The sequence below is a fragment of the Euprymna scolopes genome, chromosome 2 (genome assembly GCF_053919585.1).
Source record: "Euprymna scolopes isolate OS-2025 chromosome 2, ASM5391958v1, whole genome shotgun sequence".
NCBI lineage: Eukaryota > Metazoa > Mollusca > Cephalopoda > Sepiida > Sepiolidae > Euprymna > Euprymna scolopes.
Window position 1 is genome coordinate 26,460,525 of NC_136483.1, and position 24,108 is coordinate 26,484,632.

Genomic DNA, 24,108 nt, shown 5'->3' on the forward strand with positions numbered 1-24,108 from the left:
CTAAAAATCAATTTAAGAACTATTTTATTAGTTTTCAATTTCTGTTGGTTTTGCCTGCAGTCATGCATTTGGTATTCAAGCAGTTAATTTTGGATTGTTTGTTTTACAGCATATTAACCATTTTTGGATTATTTGATGTGAAATTCTATAATTCTGGAAAAAAGTTTGTATGCTTTAAGTTCTTTATATCCTTAAATTCATGGTGTTTGGTCTGCTTGTTTTCTAGAGGAAATTGTTTTTGACTTTGCAGAACATGATTGAGTTTTGCAAATGGAAAGGAAAACAACAATAACATCAATGTTTGGTGCATCTTGGATCAGGAAGCCAGTATCTTCAGACAGCCTGATCTGGTAGCATCAAAGCATCTTATTTTCAATTTTATTTCAGCTACTTTTAGACTTTGGAGATCAAGGGATACTTGTAAATCCTCTCTGGAGTCACTAATGGTCGTCATGTGACCAGAATAATTCAGATTTTATATTTTTGTCCACTAATCAAAAATCATAATTTACATTTATTTTCTATTTCAAGAAAATCTCTAGCAGAAAAAAATATTGTAGAAGATCCAAATACTGAAGGAGAGTAATGTTGCCACATCTGGAAGGGGGGGTGCAGGGATACTCTTAATTCCTTATTTAATTTACATCCATTTTAACTATTTAGGGCAAGTGGTTTCTACGACAAATGACCCTGATGAAACATTACAACATAGCATAGGTCTTGGGTGAGCAGCTTTCAATAAAAACAGGTTGGTTATCATGCCAAACTGCATATCATATGGATGAAATCTTAGATTAGCAACACACATATATACATATGACAATAATGCGAAATAGTTGGGAGTGTATAATACAGGGTGATCCCAAAAAACAGAAGCTAAATGGAGGCCATCTAGAACATATGCTGTAGAACGGAGAAAAAAAAAAGGCCAAAGACCCTAGTGTTTTGATGTGATGTTTTGAATATAATAAACTAGTTATGACCAAAGTTTCATTTCATTCGGACAAAACACTAAGAAACGGGGCCTAATTAGAGTTGGGGCCCGTTTTTTGGGGTCACCCTGTATAAATGGACAAAACAATGTAAAAACTCATTATCTTTCAAAATAATACATTAATAGAAATGTTTAAAATGAAATTAACGGATCACTTTATAAAAAGGATTGCTCCGTATGTAATGTCATCTGTAGTTGAACGGAATGGGTTCAACAGTCAGTGTGAACAAGGTATGTCAAGAAGAAATGGTGGAAGAATGCTGAAAAAGATGAACAGTGTGTTCCAGGATTTTCATAATCTGTGTGGTCGGATCATGTACCCACTTCTCTTCCATATCTCTAGTAGTAGGTTAGTAGTCTGTTTCAACTGGCGTGAAGATAGGGTACATCCAGAAGCTGGTTTTGATGCAAAAGAAGATGCCAAAATCAACAAGGGGTCTGAGAAAGAAAGGGTAAGAAAAGTTAAAACGAAGAGAGAAAGCGAAGGTTACACCTTAACCCCGGAGAGAAGAAGAATGCTAGATAAAGTGGATTAGTCAGTCAAAGGTGTTGCTGGCGAAAGAAAGAGTCATAGATGTTACAAAATTCCCTACCTTATAGAGGGTAGAATGAGAAAACAATAATTGAGAAACACCTGTCTTGATAAGGTTAAAGTGGCAAGAACAGATACTACAATCTAATCTTAACCAAAAGACAAAACACTTTCACTCTGGTCAGCATGTCAAATAGATAAAACAATGGAAAAACTCACTACCTTTCAAATATAAAAATGTGTAAAGTTAACAGATCATATTAGAAAGATTGATCTGTAGGTAAGGACAAGCAGTGCATCATATCATCAGTAGTTGAATGGAATGGATTACAACTGTCCATAAATACAAAAGATCAACAGTCGGTGGGTGTGAGCACGGTATGTCTAAAAGAAATGGTGGAAGGATGCAGAAAAAGAGGTACAGCATGTTCCTAGACTTTCAGATCATCCAATATTTGAAACAAAGTAGTGAGAGAAAGGATGTTTTGGTAACACTTAATACATTATAGATCATATTCTACAGAATACAGAGAAATCATTTTATGATTATGCTGAAAACTATGTACATCATAATAAAATTAACATCCATCTTTTCACCACCAACGCTCTGATCTCTTTTTGGCTCCAATTGAAATGAATGGCTTTCGTCTTGAGGAAGTATTCTGCTTTGACAAGTTTCTGGGACTGATTTTCACTCCTAACCTGAAATGGAACACCTACATCAAAACTGTTGTCAAGGTCGTTAGAAAAATGGTTAGATCATTCTGCTGCTCTAGAAGGTATCTCACTCATGACGCTATTCTTTACTTGTATAAAAGCCAAATATGTCTTAAGCTAGAGTAATGTTATCACATCTGGGAAGGGGCACCTCAGAGTCTTCTTTTCTACCTTGACAGGATACAGAACTAGCATCAAAATCTAGTGTGCAACGTCTTTTTATCCCCCCACTACCTCTTTCGCACAGAAGAGACGTTGATCTATCATTATCTTTATGGCCAGTGCCCGACTGAGCTTCAATATATGTCCCTCCTATAAAACATTCACAGCTAATACTTTCTAGCTGCATTCACTGTCAACAATTTCCCTTACTCCCTATCTGTGCCTTTAACTAAACAAAAAAATCCAAAGTTTATTTCCTGGAACTGCTCATCTGTGGAACATTGTTATAAAACATTGTTATAAAACATTGTTATTTTCAAATCCAATGTAAACAAGTTCTGGTTAAACCGTATTCTTAAATAACCAAATTCTACCTAATTTCCACCATTACTGATCATCACAATATTATCTTACCGGTCACCTGACACTCATTAAGCTTTATCCTCAATTGGCATTTGAACCTTGATAAGTGATGATTCTTTAATAAAAAAAAACATAAAAGGTAAAAAAAAAACTCGTGATATAGAAAAATTGCTAGGAGATTGCAATTAACCACACCAAAATGAATTTTACAAAAAAAAAAAAATAAATAAACATTGAGCAAACATTTATTTTATAAACCAGTGTTACCATTCGTTTAGTGTTATCGAAGTGATTATGATAAACGGTTTCCACAGTATCTAAGTAAGCAAACAGTGTACACAGACCATAAAAGAATCAAAAGATCAGGTGTGTCAATGTTATGCTAAGTACTTTGTCATATTGTTTAACAGCACTTGTAGTCAGGGCGTACATACCTTTGTTTGGACACACCTGTAATTCCTTTAGCAAAACGGACATCACCTTTAATCCTGAGCCAAACCAAAATTTTCAGTGCATCCGGGGTGAGGGTTAGGAGAATACGGTGTTTGTTCAAGTTGATACAAGGTTTTGGGAAGGAAGAGGAGGAGAGAAGGATAGAGAAACAGTGTAATAGTTTGGGTTTAATTTGGTTTGATTCAATTTAGTTTGGTTTGATTTGATTTGGTTTCAGTTGATTCGTCTATTTTACTGCAAATCAACCCTATTAAAGTTAGTGCTAAAAATAAAGTGACAGAGATGTTCATGTATATCTTTACTATCTTCACGAAAGTAACTGTGCAAAATAATATTTTTTTAAATATAGGTGATCCCTCTCTCTGCTTCCACCCCAAAAAACAAAAATGCCACCCATGAAAATTCACACTTTTCTGCAATCCAATTATACATTTCAATCTATGCCTAACTTGTTCACCAAGTTTATGTTTTGAATGTCCAACAGTCTTTCTTTTATCACTGTTTGGGAGGACACTGATTAGACTTTGGTTATCTGATAATAACTAGAGTTTCAATGGGACAGAGATTAAACAATATGCATTTTATTTTGTGTGAATTCAATTTGTGTGAATTAGCAACTTATGATATTTTTACTTATTGTTAATTGTTATTTTTATTGTTGTCAATAAGTGAACTCTAGAATATTTACTTTGCTTACAATAAAAACTAATAAAATTAAATTAAATTAGTTTTGGAGAGTCTACATCTGAGAATGGGTTTTAGAATATGTTTGGAATAACAATTGCCACAGCCTCAAAGAATTTCCTTGTGTCCAATTAGGTGCCGTAAAACTTTAATTATTTCAGAAGAAGCCTAATGTACAGCTAGCGCCAACGAAATCCCCCCACCCAGAGCATCTAAAACATTTTAATAATCATATGAACTCCCTCACATGAGAGCGCATAAACATTTTAGTAAATAGATGAGGCAAGTTATCTCTCAATAAATGACCAATTAATAAAATAAATTAAATTCTGCTGACTAATGTTAAATCTATAAATGAGATTTATAACGCATTTTGTGGCCCTTCTCAGCCTTATGTTGTAAAGAACAACTTCTAATTAAAAAAAAAAACAATTAGTGCTTGTTTCATTTTTTATTTTAAAATTTTAAAGAATTGGTTTGGAATCGGAAGTTAAACTATAATTTTTCCGATTCCGATACCGATTCTGATAAGTTCCCAAAAGTTCCGATTTTTCCGATTCCCGATTTCGATTAATCGTCCCAACACTAGTATGTGTGTATAAAAATCGGAGATCAATATGCTCCCTCACACAACAACGTGATCACACGCTGAAAACACCTGCAAAATCACACGCATGTGCACATGCAATAAAAATCAGTCGTAATTAGGGAAGCACATATATATTGTTGACAGTCTAAGGGTTATCTCATTTAAAAACAGCAGGTGTTAATTTGCGTATTCACGGAAACGGACTCATCCAAGATGAATAGAACAAGGCGAGCATGGAACAAAAAAGATACAACATTAATGGAAAACTGCCATCTTCTATAAAATGGAGAGTTTGAAGCTCGATGGGGTCTTATTTTCTAGAATAGTAATACAGTGAATAAAGTGTCTTTCTTTGGATTAGAAACACATCTATGAAACGGCACTTACCTTAAGCGGGTTAAAATGGACGTTTTCCTACATACAACCTGATATTTCCAAATGGCCATTGACTAGCCCCAATGTGGCTTAACTTCGGTGATCTAACGAGAACCGGTGTGTCAACGTGATTGTGCCACATATTAGGAACAAAAATGCATAAAATTTAACTTTGGCTCATAAACTTTTATTCTATTCAACTGTTGTGGTAGGATCCACCTAATTAGCATATGTGGAGTGTCAAGCATATAAATATGGTTGGTACCGTAAAAATGGGGGAGATCCAACGAGAGACTCTACAAGAGACTCAGAGAGACAACGAGAGATCAAGAGTCAACGACTACTCAGCCGACACCTTCTCCAGGGACGGTCTCCCCATGAATATACCAATGGACTCTATGTAAATATCGTATATACTTTTTTGCTCTCAATATATTTGTTCTACTTTACTTCTGTGTTGTAGTTATTTATTTCCATGTGTTCAGACGAGTTTCAACCAACAGCAATCAATTTTATTTGACTGTTTAACAAAAGGAAAATTAATTTTGAATGACATAAAGTTTCAGAGTGTGAATAGTTCTTATCGCAGATGATGAGCAATATTTACCACCTTTCCCACAGAAGACTGGACGTGACATGAAGTCGGTTCTTTGACATTGGGAAATGCAATTTTAATTCTATTAAATTATTATTAAATTATTAATTCTATTAAATTATTAATTCTATTAAACCTATTAAAATTTTTACTACATTATATTCAGCTAATTTGATCATAATATGAAATTAGTTGTCAACATTTATATTTCAAATACTATGGTTTTTATATTTAAAGTTAACTATGAACTTATTTTTTTAATACTCAATGTAATTTTAACTACATTTAGATTCAAAGTTCATTTTACTAATACGTTTAATTATATATCTATATATCTATTCGTTTAATCATATATCTATATACTTTTTCCATTTTTAGTGTTAACATTTTTAAGGATCACACACACACACACACACACACACACACACGAGGGACGTTCCAAAATTGAAGACTTCTATTTTTTAACTCAAAATGTTGAAGAGTTAAAGAGACGGGAGTGATAGCATTAAAATGAGCGATTTTTTTTTGTGTCCCAGAATTTATGTTTCTTCATAGTCAACATCATTCACAATACACTATTGCTGGAATTCAATGATACATCTCTGCTTCTGACACACGTCAATGATAGGAGTTGCTTTCTTACATTCTCATACCGTCAATATCTGCAACAGAAGGATAAAACTTTCTGGTCATGAATGCATAAGTTCAGTCATAATAACAATGCAATCTACAATATCCTCTGATTCTTTCGGATGGAATAAAAATAGGAGGAAATACTTTTGGAACGCACCTACTATATATAATTCTTTAAAAGTTTACAATGGAATCAAAATGGAGTCATAAAAACACATAACACCGTCGATACAACTGTTAAAGTTATGACTTACCTGCATATCCAACATCTACAGAAGTTAGTCGTCAGATATTTATTGTATTGTGATCAATTTTTATTTGAATTGTTTAAACATAATTATTTCAACACGACTGACGCATGTCCTTTGGAATTTTTGTTACGTAAATTATTGGTATGAGTGCATTAAAATATAGCAGTTTTTATTTGCTCGTCTCCTTTTGTAAACTGCTGCTTTTTTTTTTTTTTAACTCTTTCATACTTTCATCAAGGTTATTGCCGGTTGCATCTTTAACGTTGTTATTAATATGATGGTATTTTTAAATGTGATGTTTGAAAAACTTTAATTGTGGTTGTTATAACACATTTTCAATTTCATATTAGCTGCACCGAAATACACTTTTCCATTGTTTCGATTACTATTTTTTTACTGTAGTTTTGTAGAACTTGTTCTTTGTGAGGTACTTATTGCTAAATGACAGCTGTTTTTGACTTTACAGTTACAATCCATACTGTTGCTAATGCTTTTTGTGGGCATGAAATCCCGTATAATACTAAATATGTAGGTAACTTTAAAAATTATATATATATATATATATATATATATATATATATATATATATATATATATATATATTATATATAATATATATTTTTTTGTTACATTTTTACCCCAAACAAGGCCCACTTTGATGTAGGGGGCTACTATCAGGGACATGAGTTGCAGGTGTACTATGTAGGGAGTTGAGCTGCAAAATGTCTGTTCACATTACACTTGAACTGATGCATGTCAGTACAGTTGGGAAAGCAGGAAACCAGAAAAGAATCCCAAAGTCTGGCAGTTCTAGGGAAGAAACTATCAAAGTAAAATACTTTCTTACATCTAAGGATCTCTATTGTATAGGAGTGGGACTTTGCTGCTTGTCAGGTTTGTCGGCGGTATTTATGTCGAGGGGGTACAAGGGCTAGTAGTTTGTCGGAGCATCCACCATTAAAACACTTGTAAAACTGGCAGAGGGATGCAACATTTTGTCGGTGGGACAAAGGTTGAAGCTTAGATAATAGTTCAGGATCTATCAGGTTAGCAACTCTCTTTGAACCCTATCTAGGAGTGAGAGACTAGTATCAGATGCACTAGCACAAATGTGACAACAATACTCCATACATGGGCGAATGGTGGATACAGGATACTTTCAGGCATAAGCAACTTTCTGGCATGGTAGAGAGAGCCAATATTCTTTGCAGCAACCTTGGCAATGCTCTCGATGCATATGTTCCAACTCATGTTCCCTGTGAACGTTAAGCTGAGGAGTTTGAAAGAAAGTACTTTCAGGTAATGTATCTTTAGCAATAGCTATTGGTGGTTGAGAAGGTGTCTTGTAATTATTGAAGGAAACAAGCTTAGTCTTGGCAGTATTGAATGTGACCATCCATTTTTGTCCCCATTCCACTACAGATTGGAAGTCTTCCTCTAGTGTTTCTGCCATTGCCTTAAGTATGTGTTCATTCGTTTTCCTCTTGTGTCTGTTATAGAGCGTGGTTTCATCAGCAAATATACCCATTTCAGAGGTCATTTATGAATATTAGGAATAATAAAAGTTCAAGGATCGATTCCTGGGGTGCATCTACATTTATATCATTGTTTAGATGTACGACCGTCAAGTAAAGTGTCCAAGTCAAATCCTCTTCTTCTCCCTCCCTTATGTAACATATATGTTATTTGGTGCCGTTGACCTTCTTGCCCCCGCATGGGGCATATATCGAAACCTGGATTGCCACGGATATAATGAGAAAAAGAGATAACGAGGAAAAATAAAGACAAGAAGAGAAATTGAGGAAAAAGGAGGGAGAAAAAACGGAGAAGAGACAGTGGAATAAAAAGAAAGAATAGTGAAAATGAAGAGAAAAAGAGAATAAAGAAAGAACAGTGAAAATGAAGAGAAAAAAAGAGAATAAAGGAAGAACAGTGAAAAAAGGGTAGAGAGAGAGAAAGATAGAGAGAGAGGAAGGAAGAAGAAGAAGAAAAAATGATTCAGTTATGTGTTGAAAAAGATAGCAAAGGCACGAAGAATACCATACGCATTTAGAAGAAAATTAAACTCCAAAATTAAAAATACGCTGTGAACTTTGAAAACGATTGAAAAACAGAAGAGAAAATAAAATTAATTTACCATATTAAAAATAAAAACTGTGGAAATTGAAAAACACAGAGGAAGAATTAAAAACACAGAGAAAGAAAAAAAAACGTATATATATATATTTAAATAGACAAGACAACACAAACGAACATTTCTTGAGGCAAAATGACATCGAGGTTGTCCACAGTTTATAAACCTGTCAGTCATTTGACATTGTTGAATTTAGCAAAGTGTTACAAAAATAAGGGACAGTGAACTTTTAAATGCATTCGGAATAGCAAGATGTTATTTTAGATTTAAAAAAAAAAAAAAGAAATTACACTATTGTCGAAAGTATTAGGTGATAAATAAAAATCAGGTTGGTGATGTGGCATCCCTCCGGATTAATTTTAAGTAAATTATAATTATATGAATAGAATAGAAGCGGAACTTTTTAATTTAATTCTGTGGTTAATTGTAAAAGAATAATGGGTTTTTTTTTAGTTTCAGAAAACCCTTGAACTTTGCTTACGTGGACAAGTTGATCAGTGATAATTTTGTTGAACTTTGCTGAAAGTTGTTAGTTATAAGTGAATTAATTAAGTATATATTAATTAAGTATTATTGAATATTGTTAAGTATTGTTGAGTTGCCATGTGTATTTTTCTGTATTTCTTTTTCTGTATTTTTGTTATCTTGTATTTGTATAGCAGATGGGGGCATCGATGGTCTTGCCACGTGGTGTCAATGTAATTTAATTTTTTAAAAATAAGATGATGACAGGATAGAGGTATATCAATTATCAATAATAATTTTTGAGATAACGGGATTATGCAAGGAAAACATAAATGAGAATTTTTAAAATGGGATGATGTCGGAAGACAAAAGAATAAGGAATAAGGATTTTTTTAAAATCGAAATACAGTAGTTGGACAGGCAGACGGTTTGCTGGATTATGAGTAATGAGGTCAGGAAGTCAGTCGGTATTTATTCTAGTTTCGAGGTGGTCATGTATACATATTTTTTGTTTGTTGTTTTGTTCTTGTAGTTTCGACAGATTTTTTTTTGTTCCGGATGTGTAATTCGGTGGAGGGCGGTACAGAACGTCCTCGTAATAAATAAAAAAAAAATCCATATTTTGGTAGGTGCTCAGGGAAGCACGAGATAGTTATAGAGAAATGAGCGATCTCTGTAACTAATATGGACAGTCGGAGGACGTGTCCATTGTGTGTTGACCACACGGGGGTAAATGGGGTAGAATAAATAAAACCGACTTGATTACTCTTGGACCAATTAAGTATAGTCATAGAGGAGGTAAATTAATTAAGAACATTTGATGTGAAATGATGAAGGTTTGGGATGGAATTTTTTTTTTTGTTTTTGTGCTACCTAGGAGTAAAGAAGATTGTCGGTAAATCCTGAGATGTAAGTAGGAGGCAGATGGACCTCGATTTTGTGTTTTATTGTTGTTCGGCTAGGAGCCGTGAAATTATCGACCATGAGTAGTGTCGACCGGGAGCAAAGGATGCTCTGGAAGTCCCGAGATGGGTACAAAGAAGCCATGGGGTCATAAAGGAGTTTGACCTTGAAGAGCGCAGGGTAGCGCTACATGGCAGTTTTATTGTTGTATTTATTTAATTTTGAGTTTATCGATTTATCGTAGCACAGTCTTCTTGCCAGCAGGTAGCGTATGTATTCCCTCCTTAGTTCAGTTAGTTTGCCATACATTTTGATAAAAAAGGGGTGGAAGAATGTTAAAGAGCATCTCTCCTCTCTCTCTCTCTCTCTCTCTCTCTCTCTCTCTCTCTCTCTGGCTCTTTCATACTCTCTCTATATTCTCTCTCTGTGTCTCTATTAGATAGTAGATCGAGAGAGAGAGGGAGAGGGTGGGAGGAGGTCAGAGAGATATTTTTGTAGTTAATCCACGTTGCAGGAAGTGACGTTTCATCTAACCGGATGTCATGTGATGCTACGTGGCAAGGTTGGTGAAATGTTGAGTCTCTCAGAAAATGCCGAGCCGAGCAGAAGTCTAAAATGGTTCTCTCCTAAGTAAGGGGGGAGATGCGCGCCCCAGACGTGGAACGTGGTAGGTACCCACAGTGGAGACCATCGATGGCGGCATCTGCAGATCATGCCTGGGAGAATAAAAGGTTGAAAACCCAACATCTGTCTTCATCTTGTGTATTCCGGCGAAAACAGCAAGAGAGCTCCACCCAGATGAAGACTCTCACAGAGCAGCAGAACCAGGTATGAATCTTCTTTAATTCAAACACATAAATACACAACAAGCGACAAGCGTCCTAACCACTAGACAAACGGTTTAAGGGATCTTGGGTCCCGTTCTCTCGTCTCTTAACACTCGTAATATCTCTCTCTCTCATCGTCTTAAACTTCTTCTTTTCAGTAGTAAAATGGACACGTCATCACCAGGGTACCAGTATCCCTCAAGTAAAGTGTCCAAGTCAAATCCTCTTCTTCTCCCTCCCTTATGTAACATCTGTTCACATTACATTTAAACTTATTCATGTCAGTACAGTTGGGGAAGTACATTCGGAGATTACATTTAGGATATCTGCTGTAGAACAGGCTTGCCTAAATCTATATTGTTGGTCAGTCAGAAGTTTAGCAGCTGACGGCGATGAACTAGAACGTGATTAATTATGGGCTCAAATATTTTGGCAAAGGAGGGAGGAGGCTAATTGGGCGATAATATAATGGGTCAGTTCTTTTGCCAGAATTCTTGTAAACTGGTACCACAGAAGCAGTTTTTTAGCAATCAGGAAAGCAAGATTCGTTAAGGCAGTTGTTGTAAACTTCGAAGACGACTGGAGCAACCTCAGCAGAGTATTTTTTTTAATAGTACAGCCGGTATGAGATCGAGTCCACAAGCTTTTGAGGTTTCTAGGTTTTTTATATTATGCACCTGAGAAGGAGTGATTTTCAGATCATCTAGTGTAGTGTAAGTTTGCAAAGGAAAATCAGGGAAGGATTGGTTTGTTGGGTGTAATGTAGAGTCTGAAGCACACCGACTAGCAAGCATATTAGCCATTTTTTTTTTAAATTTCATTTTCACTACAAACAAGGCGCAGTGCCACTTTAATGTAAAGAGCTATTATCGGGGACATAAGTTGCATGGATACTATGTAGGGAGTTCTCATGTCAGTACATTTGGGAAAGCAGGAACCTGGGAGTCCCAAAGTCTAGCAGTTCTAAGGAAAGAACTATTAGAGTTTCTTACCTTTTGGGATATCTAATGTGTAGGGGTAGAACTTTGCTGCTTGTTGAGTTGTCAGGGGTATTTACGTCTAAGGGGTACAAGGGCTTGTAGTTTGTCGCAGTATTCACCATTAAAATACTTGTAGAACAGTCAGAGGGATGCAACATTATGTCGATGGGACAGAGGTTGAAGCTTTGATGACAGTTTAGGACCTATCAGGTTGGCGATTCTCTTTTGAACCCTATTCAGAAGTGACAGGAGCCTTCTCAGTTTCTGTGCAAACAACCTCGTGATTGTTGGATAGTGGGGTAATCGTTGATTGCCCATTACTTAGTACACTGCTGTAGATTTTCAGAAATTACGAGTTTCTAATTTTTGCACTTCGACGCATTTTCTGGTGGTTTCAGTGTATTCTCTCTTAGCTTTCGCTACTTCTTTCTTACAATAACTTTTAGCTTCAATAAACTTTTGTCTGTTTATACTGGACTTATGTTCCTATTTACAATGCCTTCCCACGGGACAGAGTTAGACACCAGGGTCGTTTTTTAATGCGGAGAAAAGGAACAAAAATAAAAATTGTCTCAGTCGTGAAGGATTTCTCCTCCGCTGACAGAGAACAAGAAATTGAAGTGCAGCATCTGAAGAACAGATGGTATTTATTTGCTCCCCCACCGAGCAAATTAGGCACGAGGCCAATTTTTAATGTGAGGAGTGAAGGGAGGGGGAAGGGAAAAGGGGACCAGCTCCCGAGAGGTGGGAAATGGGAGCTGGTTAAAGGTCAGGCATGTGGGGTTGCCCCCACATCTGGTCTTTGCTAGTCATAGCTAGTCATAGCTTGCAGTATCTACCGGAACAGATGGTATTTATTTGCTCCCCCACCGAGCAAATTAGGCACAAGGCCAATTTTTAATGTGAGGAGTTAAGGGGTAATGGGGACCAACTCCCCGGGGAGTAAGGGAGCTGGATAGTGACAATTGGTATGAAGGGTTGCCCCTACATTGACCAAGGTCTTATATGTGGGGTCGCCCCCACATATGGTCTTTGCTTGTAGTATCTGCCGGAACAGATGGTATTTATTTGCTCCCCCACCGAGCAAATTAGGTACAAGGCCGATTTTTAAAGTGAGGAGTGAAGGGAAGGGGGAAGGGAAAAAGGGGACCAGCTCCCGAGAGGTGGGAAATGGGAGCTGGTTAAAGGTCAGGCATGTGGGGTTGCCCCCACATCTGGTCTTTGCTAGTCATAGCTAGTCATAGCTAGTCATAGCTTGCAGTATCTGTCGGAACAGATGGTATTTATTTGCTCCCCCACTGAGCAAATTAGGCACAAGGCCGTTTTTAATGTGAGGTAAAAACCAGCTCCCCTAAAAGTAGGCAAAAAGGGGGCACTCTGGTTACCAAAAATAATAATTGTCCCAGTATAGAGGGTTTCCCCTCCATTGACCGGCACAAACCATCTTAAGTGCAGTATCTGTCGGAACAGATGGTATTTATTTGCTCCCCCACTGAGCAAATTAGGCACAAGGCCGTTTTTAATGTGAGGTAAAAACCAGCTCCCCTAAAAGGGGTCACTCTGACTACCAAAAATAATAATTGTCCCAGTATAGAGGGTTTCCCCTCCATTGACTGGTACAAATTATCTTAAGTGCAGTATCTGTCGGAACAGATGGTATTTATTTGCTCCCCCACCGAGCAAATTAGGCACAAGGCCGATTTTTAATGTGAGGAGTGAAGGGAGGGAGAAGGGAAAAAGGGGACCAGCTCCCGAGAGGTGGGAAATGGGAGCTGGTTAAAGGTCAGGCATGTGGGGTTGCCCCCACATCTGGTCTTTGCTAGTCATAGCTAGTCATAGCTAGTCATAGCGTGCAGCATCTGCCGGAACAGATGGTATTTATTTGCTCCCCCACCGAGCAAATTAGGCACAAGGCCGATTTTTAATGTGAGGAGTGAAGGGAGGGGGAAGGGAAAAAGGGGACCAGCTCCCGAGAGGTGGGAAATGGGAGCTGGTTAATGGTCAGGCATGTGGGGTTGCCCCCACATCTGGTCTTTGCTAGTCATAGCTTGCAGTATCTGCCGGAACAGATGGTGTTTATTTGCTCCCCCACTGAGCAAATTAGGCACAAGGCCGTTTTTAATGTGAGGTAAAAACCAGCTCCCCTAAAAGTAGGCAAAAAGGGGGCACTCTGGTTACCAAAAATAATAATTGTCCCAGTATAGAGGGTTTCCCCTCCATTGACTGGTACAAATTATCTTAAGTGCAGCATCTGCCGGAACAGATGGTGTTTATTTGCTCCCCCACTGAGCAAATTAGGCACAAGGCCGTTTTTTATGTGAGGTAAAAACCAGCTCCCCTAAAAGGGGTCACTCTGGTTACCAAAAATAATAATTGTCCCAGTATAGAGGGTTTCCCCTCCATTGACTGGTACAAATTATCTTAAGTGCAGCATCTGCCGGAACAGATGGTATTTATTTGCTCCCCCACCGAGCAAATTAGGCACAAGGCCAATTTTTAATGTGAGGAGTGAAGGGAGGGGGAAGGGAAAAAGGGGACCAGCTCCCGAGAGGTGGGAAATGGGAGCTGGTTAAAGGTCAGACATGTGGGGTTGCCCCCACATCTGGTCTTTGCTAGTCATAGCTAGTCATAGCTTGCAGTATCTGCCGGAACAGATACTACACTTTGATCTTGACCCGAAATCTGCAGTATGCATGTTGCCTTTGAGCAAAGGCAGCTGCACAAGTAGAAGTAAGCCTTTAGGGAGAGTAGGAACATGATCTTCAATTGCTGCTTTGAACCATTCAGTGGTCTCGTTTGCCCACTGTTCTCCAGGAAGAGAAAAAATATTTCCCCACAGGGCATCTCTGATGAGATCCCAGATGGCTTCCCAGTCAGCCTTTTTATAATACCTTGTCGCTTTGAGTAATGGCTCTTTAGTTTGGGTCGAGAATTTAGGGCAATATCTACCATTATCATAGCATGATCAGCATTCCCGAGTGGGCTATGAGTGATCGTTAAACAATCATTGGGAATTGTGGTCAGAAATAGATCTAGAAGTGAGGCTTGTTGATCTGGCTGGTCTGGTAAGCGTGTCAGAAACGTAACTGTTTATGATAAGGAATGAGATATAGAGAAACTATGTGTCTGTGTAAGTATGAGATATAGAGAAACTATGTGTCTGTGTCAGTAGAGAAACCAATCCAATTATTGTGGTGGACATTGAAGTCACCAAATACATGGACTTGCATGCTAGTATCAAGGAAGAGTGCTGTATCTATGCTGTCAGAGATTTGGTTGGTAAAGTCCTGGGTCAAAGGAAAATGGTAGAGAAAATATAAGTAGCTAACGCTATGTTGCAAGTGAAGTCTAAAGCACATAGAGGTCTGGTCGTCAGATTCTCTAGTCAAGGGGAGGGTGTTTCGAATATAGACTCCAAGTCCGTGAATATGTTTGTCTGAGTCCTTACGGCAAAGTGGGAGATGACCAGGCATGTTAAAAAGATTAGAGGGGTGAAGGAGTGTAAGTCAGTTTCACTTAGCGCTAAGATATTCGGGGTGTTTGCTAGGAGAAATGATTCAAGATCATCTAAATTAATTCTAAACCCACGGTGAATGCAAGCTTTAAGGGAGGAGGCAAATTGGTTTTGTTTGAGTTTACGCCTGATTTAATCGTAATTTTTTATAGATATTATGTTAAATACTTTATAGACGTATATGTATAATTATAAAAGGTATACATATATATATATATTAATGATGGGACGATTCCAATATTTTTTCTGTTCCGATACAATTACCGATTCCATACTGAATTCCCGATTTCGATAGAATTACCGATTCCAATTTTTTATAAATCTCTAAATATTTTATTATAGAGTTGTTCTTTTCCCCGATTTCCGTAAAAAAACACATGTTTAATATACAGAAATTTTCCTAAACGTCAAAATACACTTGTGGGGGATGATCTATCGATTTTAGCTTTACTGGAATTTAAAATCAATAAATATTTATTATTTTATCATTATTACCATCAATGGAAGATTTTGCTTTAAATAAAATCAAATAAAAAAAGACAATCAAAAGAATCGTTTTGGCATCGGAAAATATACACCAATTTCTTTTTATTCCGATACTGATTCTATAAATTGGCCTACACAATGACCAAGATCAAAGTGTAGTATCTGTTCTTCAGATGCGGCACTTCCATTTTTCGTTCTCTTTCAGTGGAGGAGAAATCCTTCACGACTGAGTCAGTTTTTACTTTTGTACCTTTTCTCCACGTTAAAAAACGACCCTGGTGTCTAACTCTGTCCCGTGAGGAGGCATTGTAAATAAGTACACAAATAAAATCACACATCGTAATATCCTCTGGGGAATTATGGCTTCCGTTCAAAGTCTATTTTTTTGGTTCAGTTACATTATAGATACCGTTTGATTTTATCCCTCATTTCAATTCTAATTCGCCCAAATATTGGATAAAATCAATTCTGGTGTAAAATGGTAATTTTTATCCCGGCATAAAATTCTCATTGATTCTATATCTTGTAATTACTGAATCACGAAGCCATTTGAACGGATGCTAAAAAGCTAATAACACTAATTACTACTCTCTTTCTTTCTCAGGTTCGTCTGGATTCGTTTCCCTTTTCACTCCTCAAAGCAAGTAAGTTTTCACCAGAATGTGTTTACTTAAAGTATTTTCAAACGTCGACACGGGCATCAATCTGCAGAGTGGTTCCTGACCTTGGAAGGGACATTTTGGACGACGATAGCGTCTTAGGATATTGCCAAGAACCATATAGACATTTAATATAAATTGAGTTAACACATTCCTGTGAAAACTTAATTTTGACAGTGAAGAAAAAAGCGAATCCAACGAGGCAGAGAACAAAAGAGGATAGTAATTAAAATCATTTGCTTTTTATCGTTCGTTCGTGTCATCTGAAGTTTTTCCTTTTGCCGCCATTTTCTTTTCTATAATGCGTAAATATTATTAACGAGTACGTTTTCAACTCTCCATATTTGAGTTCAAATTATTTAAATTTCTGTTAAAACTGATTTTATATTTTATTGCGTTCAAATTTTATTGCACCCACAAATAATTTTGGCACAATAAATGCATTTAAGGCAGACAATGAATGATATCCAAAATCTAGTCGAAAATTAGGCAAACACATTCAATTTTTTAAACTTTTCATTAAGGCCATGATATCATTAAAACGATGAAATAAATCGTGATAATAATAAAATTATAAACTGTCTGAATGTATATTTTCTAATGACTACGTTACTTATAATTGCTTGTATATATAATATATAAAAAGCAAACTGTGTTTGTATATCTGTCAAGAATTTTTTACAGACGCATCGGACCATGACAAAATTGGAATCGTTAGAAAGATCGATCACTCGGATGAAAAATATCTAAAAATTGATCAAAAAGATTAATTCTGTGCTGGTCAATTGAGCCGTTTTTTTAGCGTCGACATTTTTGCAAGTCATACACCAACCAATCTTAATGTATGTTTATAAAAAGTTATTTCGAAGGCCTGTGACGTCATAAGTCGCCATGCTCATTAGCTTTTTTCACTTTCTTTCCCTCTATCGCGTACCAGGTTCGAGCCTGCCTGCCTACTGTGGCTAATATTTTTTTGTGCTCGCACAACTATTTTGATTGAAACAAAAGTTGTTTTGATTTTTCGCAGGAAGGAGTTGGTTGCTCAATAGCCTTAGTATACCACCTCTCTCCACCCGGGCAATGCTTGGTATCCATGCTAGAATGTAAATATAAAGCTATCGCTTCACAGTTTGTTATAATGTTGATTTTTGCTCAGAAATTGAGATAACAGAAGTTAGCCATTTTTTAAACGTTGTACGCTTTCCAAAATTCGTCAACAATACACCTACATACAAAATCCTACCAACCGTACATTACCGTATGTACTTTTGATGAGTTTTAGTACACCCGAGACACGGTACACAATTATTTCATGATGATATACTCTTAAAAAATTAAGGATTTGTGTTGTGTGTTGCATTCGACTATTTTTAACCGTTGGTGGAGTTAATTAAAAGCGATGTCAGCTGAAGAGACTACATATATATATATATATTCGAATCTGGTATTAGTCTTTTTTTTTTTTTAGTGAATATTCTATGTTATCAGTCCCGTAGAATAAATTAATAGTATTACTTACTCAATCAGAAAGCAACATTACATACACGCGCGCGTACATGCATGCGCACACGTACACATATGCACACGCACGCGTGAGGAAAATAAAAAATAAGGCCAGAGATCTTCATCTATAATATAAGTCTCACTTGTCTGATTAAATGTATGTATGTATGCCTAAAACTTTACACAGAGGCGACAGATTTTCACGAGATTGGTATCGTTTTGATGCTCGACCTTTCGGACGACAAATATCGAAAAACTGGCTAAAAACATTAATTTTTTCACCCTCAACTGGGTACTTTTCTACAAGGAGAGGTCGCTTTTTTTGCGCATATATTTTCGGAAGTCATCCTCTTTTCGATTGACTAGCCTTAATTTAAACCTTCATCATTTCCGGTTTTGGCGATGGACGCAACTGCAAAGACGTCACTTTTTTTTCATGTTCTTTTTCCTTCGCGGTACGGGTTTGAGCCTGCTTGCCTACTACCACTTTTTTTTTGCTTAACACACACCTCCAAATACCCGGGCAACGCCGGGCACTCAGACTAGTAAGAAATATGACAGAAATATATATCAACTAAACTTTTTAGACCGTTAAAAGTTAGAATGAGCGCTTTATGCCAAATTGATGCTTGAATATTGTTGGGTACCCATTTTTGCATTAAATATTAATCCCTATTAATCCTTAATTATGCATCGAATGATACCATAATACTTAGTTCGTTGCACGTTTTCATAGCAAAGGTTCGTAGAAAATTTCATTCACATAGACCCAGTAGTTTCCAACAAAAAGTGGCTATAAATGTGATATTCTTATGTTTAACCTCTATTATTCCTCAGTCCATTAATATCTGTGCACCAAATGGATACCACAGTACTTAGTTCACTGCTCTATATCATGCTAAAGGTCCATGCAAAACTACAGCCAGAACGGACCAGTAGTTTCCAAGAAAAGGTAGAAGGAACAGACAGACAGACAATCAGAGAGACGAAACGAAATATCCTATAGATTTTTAAGAAAAAATCTGTTAAAGTAGCCTGGGAGAAGATAAGTTTGTGAGAATCCTGATAGATAAAGTTTGAAACAATGTATTGTTAGATGAAAAAGAACAGCCAATCGTGAAAGAAACAATTTAATCACGTATGAAAGTCGTAGGAAGACGTTATCAAAATGAATTTCTAAATGAATGAAAGGTTTGGCCTTCCATGCACAGGAAAGGAAAAGTCTCTTTTTTATAAGCGGCGTTCCAAAAGTAATGCCTCATATTTTTATTTCACCCGAATGGATCAGAAGGGATTGTCAATTGCATTATTATGATGATTGAACTTATACATTCATGACCTCAAAGTGTCATCTCTCTATTGCAGATATTGACGATGTAAGACTCCAAAAAATCAACCCTTGTTATGGACGTGCATCAGAAACACATGTTCTGTTGTGGAGGGGGAAAAAGGGTGTCTGCTTATATTGAGTCAATGTTCATATTTACAGCACATCAGCCCTTTTGAGGGGGTTATAAGAATGGACCATAACGTACCTTTATACCTTGTCTCCGCATCTCTGGGCCATGTTGGCTCCCTTGGAACAAAAGCTCATAACAACAACATAAATTTCATTTCTCAGGACAATTGGAACTTTATTCGTTTCATGATCGAAGGCGCGTCCCTGTTCTCTACCTATCGTTTAAAGGAGGATGGGAATTTCTCTATTGATTCATCTGCCATACATTGCTACTTCTCGCCACTTCCACGATGAATCTCTCAGATTAACTGACGACTGTGGGTCCCTATGTCACTGACACGTCATTATGCACTCAACGCTATTCCTTGTCAAGGTTGTTCCAGTTTTATGCCCGAGTCAACCAGTTTGATTTGGTTTTACCCCTTGATCCTGTCTGCACTAGAAAGCATGTTTAACATCTGTCGGCTTTCTCTTCATTACACAGAGCTGCATCTTTGAATTTCTGGCAAAAGTGAATTGAGAATAGTGGTGACTATGTAGAAAATAATTCTGGAACAGGAAAGGTCACACGTTTTAATGGCACCACTCCTGTCTTTGGGGCCCATCAACTGTTTTAATTAAAGAAAATAGGATGCTTTATTTTGGGGACAACCATTGTATATCGGATGTCAAAACGAATTTGTAAATGAATGAAAAGTTTGCCGTTCCATACACAGGAAAAGAGGAGTCACTTCTATTATATATCAAATGTCAAAATATGCAAAAATCACTGCATTGTGTATGAAATTGAATACGAAGATTCATAAACAAAGTCATTTGCAAAGTATTCAAGAGAAATGGAAAAAAAGATATATTTCATTTTTAGACAAGAAGGCACTCTGAATCTCAAAGGTAGCAGAAAAGAAAACAGCATTTTTCGAACTCCTCTGTCAAACTTGATGTTAGGTATGAATTTGAAAATTTAACTGTGGGAAATATACCTTCATTTACTTGATGAATCGTTTTTAGTGAGTTTATTAGAAATGCTTGAAGCTCTTCTCATATTGATACCTTTGTTCCAACAGCACATAAGTTATATATTATTTTTATTTTTTTTTTGGGGGGGGGATCCTTTGAGATGAGGTTCATAATCGGTGTATTCATTTTCTTGTGAACTGTTATCCTCATCTTCATTGTTGTTGTTTCACCATGTTTCGTCCAACTCATCCTCTGGCCTTCTTCAGTTGGTTAACAATGACGGGATAGGAATGCTGAGCCTTGCAACTGAATCTTCATCGTTGTGCTGGACTGACGTCAGTGCTCAATTCTGACATCGGTTGCAGTGTCAACTGTGAATCAGTGTTGCTACGAACAAAATTGAAACTCCGGTTTAAAACAAAGTTTTATTTCGTTACAATCGCATTTGTTTTCTTCTATTGAAAAACAGACCTACAAACCAAAACTCTTAACCCAAGTGAACCAAACCACAGTTTTTCAGATTATCGCTTGAAGGCCTATTCATCTGTAAAACGCACAGAAATCAAACTGACATTTCTGCCTCTCTGCTGGGTATATATATATATATATATATATATATATATATATATATATATATATATATATATATATATATATATATAAAGAGAGAGAGAGAGAGAGAGAGAGAGAGAGAGAAAGAAAGATAAGGAGAGACAGAGAGGTCAGACAGACAGAGACAAAGGGAGAGGGAGAGATTAGAATACTTTATGGCAGATCATTCAGTCATCTACTTAAAACTTATGGATCAGTTTCATCTATGGATATAAAAAATTATTGCAGCACTTTCCGAAAGAGGAATATTATTGCTATCGACTGTCATTCTAAACGATGATGGATTGTCTACAACTTCATTTTTTTTCATGCCTAGCCATCATCACTACCTCCCAATAATAATAATAATGATAATAATAATAATAATAATAATAATAATAATAATAATAATAATAAACTACCGGGGCATGTGGAAATTCCACAGGGAACTCATTCATATGTAATATATTGATGTTGGCATTCTGTAGATGTTCAGTGTAAATTGAGACGCTCCGATATTACTGTAGTTTTTTGTTAAAACTGCAAAACTATTTATCTAAGCTAGTACGAACGTCAGGCAAAGCCCGGTCGTAAAATACGCTTAAATATGATATTTTATTTTTTTCAGATTTCGTATATATTATTATAGAGTTAATGTTCTATTGATTTTTATGCATAATAAAGTTGAAATTTCAAAAAATAAAAAAGTATATCCATATGACTTGGATACATTAGCTTGAATCAAACCAAAATAAAATCTTATGAACACACACACACACACACACACATACATATATATATATATATATATATATATATATATATATATATATATATATATATATAGCTTGAGTTTCTTCAGCCATAATCGAAACCGAAACCAAAACTTATGAAGAATTCTTGATAAAATTATTTTGAAAAGAATAAATAGATTACTGGAGTGCCATCAGTTATAATTGAAACCGAAACCAAAACTTATGAAGAATTTTTGATAAAATTATTTATAAAAAAATAGATGACTTAAGTGCCATCAAGTATAATCGAAACCGAAACCAAAACGTATGAAGAATTCTGGGTAAAATTATTTATGACAAGAAATGGAAGTACATAACAATTAAACGACCCAGATGTAAGCGCGACACAGAAAATAACACGTACGCCATCGTATTAATACATAGATAATAATGATAATGCTGGCCGACTCTATGTGAAAAGGAAAGGCAGAAGAAGAGGACTGGCTTGTATAGAAGATTGTATGCATGACGCGAAAAAAGAATTAGAAAAATAATGCAGAACACCAAAAGGATAATTACTGCAGCAACAGACATTGAAGAAAATGAACAAGACAGAAAACAGAGAGGCAAAGTATTGAGAAAATAAAAATGGAAAGAAAAACAGCTACACGAGCGGTTCATACGGATGACAAAAGATGAGACTAACGACAACACTTTATGTGGCTATAAAAAGGAAACCTAAACCTAAATCCTTAATAGCAGCCGCACACGATAATGCGATTAGAACCGACCACATCAATCAAAGATGGATAACACACAAGAAAACAGCAAATGCAGACTTTGTGTACAAAGAGAAGAAACAATAAACAACATAATAAGCAAATGCAGCAAACTACCCGCTCCCCCCCAAAAAAAAATATAATAGACACAATCAAGTGAAGAAGGCAGTACATTAGGAATTATGCAGACAACTGTATCTTGAACAATCAAACAAATGATACACGCACAAATCGGCAGTAGTACTTGAAAACGAGAATCAAAAAATCCTATAAGACATGAATTTACAAACAAATAAACCCATCCAAGCAAGAAGGTCGGATGTCATAATAATAACAAGAAAGAATAGTCCTATCAGATCGATGATTTTACCGTTCCAGCAATCACAAAGTAAATAACAAAGAGACATAGAATCGGAACAAATACACAGAACTGGCCAGAGAGCGCAATGGGTATGGAAGATGAAGAAAGTCAAGATAGCACCAATAATAGTAGGAGCAGTAGAAACAATCCCGAAAAACTTTGAAAAAAGAATGGGAAAGATTGGAATTAGAGAGGTGGCTGAGAAGATACAACGGATAACGATAATAAAAAGGGTTGAAATATTAAGGAAAACCATTGAATGCTGAGCTACAGGCAATAGCCTGGCATACAGAAATTGCTAAAGAAGTGAAACGCACATAGAATCATGAAAATTGAAACTGTATAATTTTAAGTTACCCCCCTCCAAAAAAAAGTGTCGGCGTCAACTAGCACTACACCGAATAGTTGTGGCAGGTAAAGTTCGATAGAAAAACCAAGGAGAGAGTGCATTTACTAGACTTCCAGTGATTCCCGAGAAACACTGGGTGTGCTTTAATAAATGTCACTTGAGTTACAAAGTTACACCCTTTCCATCCAATATCTGCTGAGTTCATACTTGGGCTGCCAGCAAAAACTGAATCTTATAAAAAGATAATTATACAAAAGTAATTTCGTTTGATTTGATGGGTTCAAGACAATATATTACACCACATATTCATTCTAGAGTAACTTTGAGTCCTGGTGTTAATGTAATAATAATAATAATAATAATAATAATAATAATAATAATAATAAAGACAAGAAAAGTGGAAAGAGATACAACTAAACGGAAGATTCATAAGGATGACAAAAGATGAAAATTACCAAAACACTTGGACATGGATGTGAAAAAGACACATAAGCCGAGAAACTGAATCCCTAATAACTGCAGTGCAAGACAACTCGATAAGAACGAACCACATCAAAGCAAAGGTCGACAAAACACAAGAAAACAGCAAATGCAGACTCTGTGAACAAAGAGACGAGAAGAGAAACCATATTATAAGTAAATGCAGCAAACTGGCCCAAAAGGAATACAAGAACAGACACGACAAAATGGGAAGGCTAGTACACTGGGAATTATGCAAACAACTGCATCTCGAATGCACAGATAAGTGGTAAAAACATAAGCCGACAGCAGTATTTGAAAATGTGAATCACAAAGTCCTATGGAACATGGACATACAAACTAATAAACCCATCCAAGCAAGAAGTTCGGATGTCGTAATAATTAACAAGAAAGAAAAGTCCTGTCAAGTCGTAAATTTTGCTGTTCCAGCTGACCACATGGTGAATATCAAAGAAAAGGAGAAACAGAGCAAATACACAGAGCTAGCCAGAGAGCTGAAAGGGATATGAAAGATGAAGAAAATCAAAATAATACCGATAATAGTAGGAGCACTAGGAGCAATCACGAAAAACTTTGAAA

At 36.3% G+C, this 24,108-nt stretch overlaps 1 protein-coding gene across 2 annotated transcripts in view; it reads right to left on the reverse strand.

Annotated features, from left to right (window-relative positions):
- LOC145289986 (uncharacterized) overlaps window positions 1-24,108 on the reverse strand; it is a 188,790-nt gene that overhangs the window by 159,262 nt on the left and 5,420 nt on the right. The window contains exon 1 of one of the 2 annotated variants that reach the window (XM_080136454.1): window positions 6,352-6,480. The exons of the other annotated variant lie outside the window; for it this stretch is intronic. Within the exon in view, the coding sequence (XP_079992580.1) occupies window positions 6,352-6,366 (15 nt within the window). The 5' untranslated portion in view covers window positions 6,367-6,480. Of the gene's footprint in view, window positions 1-6,351; window positions 6,481-24,108 lie in introns of those variants that run through there. 2 annotated transcript variants of the gene reach the window in all.